Consider the following 3,513-nt stretch of genomic DNA (forward strand, 5'->3'; position numbering starts at 1 on the left):
TTGGTGCTGATTTTAAATTGACGATTTTTGGTCAATTTATGGTATTCGAACTTTTTACGTATTATAATACTCCAATCACTGGTAAATCTAAAAAGTGCTCACCCTTTGTGTTACAATCATCATCTTTCGAATTTTATGTCCTAGAATTTTCATTTTGCTTTTTATGTAACAGAATGTCGATCTTTCGCAAAACTTCAATTTTTGATGTTTTTTCTCATCTATTTTTGTTTGTTTTCTTTTTGATTCCAACGAAATTTTCAGGGTTTGTTATTCATAAAGTAGGCTAACTTTATAGAGGTGGAAAATAAATTCGACGCATTCATGAGTGAGTTACATGGATGAATATGTACTCAAATTCAGAGGCATGAGGGGGTAGGTCAGTTATCCATCTCTAACTTTTTTCCTATTTAAGATATCCAAGATCCCAACTGTGTAAAATTTTGCATGGAAAATAAAAAATCCTTTTTACTTGTTTGAAAGCTGTTTGTTTTCAATATGGCGGCCGTTACCATGGCAACTGTAGACTTAAACAGAAAACATTAAAGTTACATTTTACATAATATGTTTTCCAGTTATACCCCTTGCTATAAGGCTTTATCTAAAAAGGCCATAGTTACCGAAATAGGTTTATAATCCAGCCCTAGAAGGTGAAGGTAGGCACACAACTGCACTTGGAAAGCTTCCTTAGATATTAAATTGAAATATATAAGGAATATCATATTGTTATTGTCTAGAAGTTCAAAAAATGCCAAAGATATCGCTCTCCCCGACTCGTATTCATTTCACTTTTCTGTCCCCAATCCGCTGATCAACAACATCATCGGCAACTAATTCAACATAAGTTAATGAAAATTAATTTCGCTTCCATCATAATTCCTCAAGTAGCTAACCTGTTTTAAAGGCTCAGAAACAAGAATACAGTACTTCTTTTATTAATGTTTTTTCCCTTTCTTGACACGGTTTACTGAGGGACGTGTTGTTTGTTTAAAAAATTCAAGCGCTTATCGTCAATATTCTGTAATATAAAAAAATCCCGCCTCCTTAAAAATGAATTGAAACAAAAATGCTACAAAATAAAATAGACACCGTCCCCCCGAAAAAGCACGAATTGGAAAAGTGATCTCTGGCTACAGCAAACAATATAATCAATAACCAGCTTATTGATAATCTTTCAATAGTGTTAACCCGGGCTAGTGTTCTGATCGCCCACGTGTGCCTCTACTTGTGTTTTTGGCACCAGAGGCAGTGGGCTGGAAACTGGACGGGCGCAAACTAATACACAGCGGTAATAGTGGTAGATTTTCATAACGGTTTCTTGCGAGGAATGGATAACAGTCAGGAAATTCTTATTCGCGTCGATTTTCGGTCTGCAAGTTAGAATGTCCCCAGCCATCTGGAACAAAGTTTGAATGTGAAGTGCATATTCAAAGATTGTGCGAAATTTGGACGACTGAATGAGGTGCGGTTCTTTGGAAAAGGATACTATTGTGCAAGTACATGTAGAAATAGCAACTATGGCCGAAAAGTGATTGAGGTGCTTTATTGTGCTGCTTTGGTGAAAGAGTGTCAACAGGAGCGTTGCTAAAGTAGGTCAGTTAGAAGACATTTTGAGAACCTTTTCTCTCCCCCCCCCCCCCCCCAAGTCCACCCCTTTCTTCTTTATGTATTTTGAAATATAAAAAAAAGATTACATTCATGTCTTCAGTTCGATAGATTCCCAGTTATTATAGGTTAAATTTATTCCTTCTTTGCACAAGTGCGACCTTGGCTTCGACACGTGGAAGATGAAACATTTAGAGGGTCTTTTTAATAATATATATTCTTGGAGGCTTAGGGTTTCATATTCCAATTGGTGTCTGGAGCCCTGCTCGTCAGAAAAAAGAAACTATTTCGAAAAAAAAACGTTTCCGAATTAATTCTCATTTCTGGATAATCCTAGTTTCGCCGCGAGTGCTGTTTCGATACATAAGCATCATTTTTTTAGATTAAGTGCACGCATAAACAAATAATGAACACAAGTAAATTGCGCAAGTCATCACTCTAAATACCGACATGGTCATTGGTCCAAATGTCCCCTGACAGGTAGCTGTGAAAACGTCGATAGTGCCAATTCATTGATGGGCTGTTACCGATAGCAGATCACTCAGCTTTTCATTGACGTAACCGTATTATAGAAATCCAGAGAGCGGCATAACGTAACAACAAGTACCACTGCGTTTTGATCAAGAGGTCAGCTTCGATTTGCTGAATCCTTCAGTAATAGCAATATTTGTACTAAAGCGGGATTTGTCATGACTGCGCCATATGGCTATCGAGGCTAGTGGTTGGCAAGAAATGCTGATTGCATCGAGAAAAAGACATGGGTTGAAAAGGGGGAATTGCTTGATGACCATAAATACCAGACATTAGGCCCCATGACTATTGTGCTGGCTTCCTTTTTAGAATGGTTACTTTTTTCACCATTTAACACCCAAAACGCTGCCCCATTCCCACATGATGATCGCCGTCTTTCTGCTGGGATGCTGTCTCCCTCTAGCCTCGGGTTGGCACTGGCAGACTTCTTAGAAGCAGCCTAGTGTTAAATTGTGTCAATTTGGGCGTACAACGTTTTCAATCAAGTTTACATTGAATTATGATTTCCCCTTAAAATGATTCATATTTATGCCAATTGTTTCTTTATCTTTCACTTTAAATTGAACCTGGCTTTCACTTGGTTCTTCTATTACCTAAAATCTTCTTCCACTTGCACCTAAGTTTTGAAGTCAATCTCGCTTGAATCCATTAGTGAATGAATTCTCAAGCTTTGCTTAATTACAGTTTATTTGAAATCTCTTCTCAGCTATCACAAATAAAAAAGACATAAATAAATTGTAAAATAAAACAAACTGAAACACAAAAAAAGTAAATATAGGAATCGTTTTGTCGTCGCGACTGGTTTAATAAGGCATGCGTAATATGAGAACTAAAGATATGCAATAGCCCAGCATTGAAAACATCGAAAGATGATGGATATTTCAGTAAAACCGTTAAACTATAATTTAAAAAAAAACATTAACAGTATTTACCGTAAAGTATTATCATTAACATAGGAACATAGTCCACATTTTATCCAAAAAATCCGAGTAGAGATAAAGTTTACAGGAATAATGAGCCTCCAGAAATATGTTTTTATCCCTTTGATGCAGCTTGGGGATTATAAAAGATGTTTGTGCACTCAAACTAGATTGTCTGCTTCTTAAACATGAAATTAACAATTCTGGTGTCTTTGTGGAGCTGTGTGTGTGTAAGGACTTGAGTGTGATTGGTTATAGTATAGTGTGGGGACAGAAAATGAGAGGAGGGCAGGGAAAGAGGTTATAAAAGAGACACGAAAAGAGAGATAGATAGAAAAATAAAAGATCAAGAAATATACACATATGTATACACACAAACACTAACACACACATACTCACTCACATACACACACACTCACACACACACACACACACTCACACACACACACACACATATATA

At 36.7% G+C, this 3,513-nt stretch overlaps 1 protein-coding gene across 3 annotated transcripts in view; it reads left to right on the forward strand.

The window, feature by feature from the left end:
* The first annotated feature begins 24 nt into the window (after positions 1 to 24).
* Positions 25 to 3,513, forward strand: part of LOC106012788 — a 14,758-nt gene continuing 11,269 nt past the window's right edge. The window contains exon 1 of one of the 3 annotated variants that reach the window (XM_035971772.1): positions 25 to 1,459. In XM_035971772.1, the coding sequence (XP_035827665.1) occupies positions 1,455 to 1,459 (5 nt within the window). In that variant the 5' untranslated portion in view covers positions 25 to 1,454. Of the gene's footprint in view, positions 1,591 to 3,513 lie in introns of all 3 variants that reach the window. The other 2 variants (XM_035971774.1, XM_035971773.1) reach the window with 2 other exon arrangements.

This window comes from Aplysia californica, unplaced genomic scaffold (genome assembly GCF_000002075.1).
Source record: "Aplysia californica isolate F4 #8 unplaced genomic scaffold, AplCal3.0 scaffold00501, whole genome shotgun sequence".
NCBI classification, from domain to species: Eukaryota; Metazoa; Mollusca; class Gastropoda; order Aplysiida; family Aplysiidae; genus Aplysia; species Aplysia californica.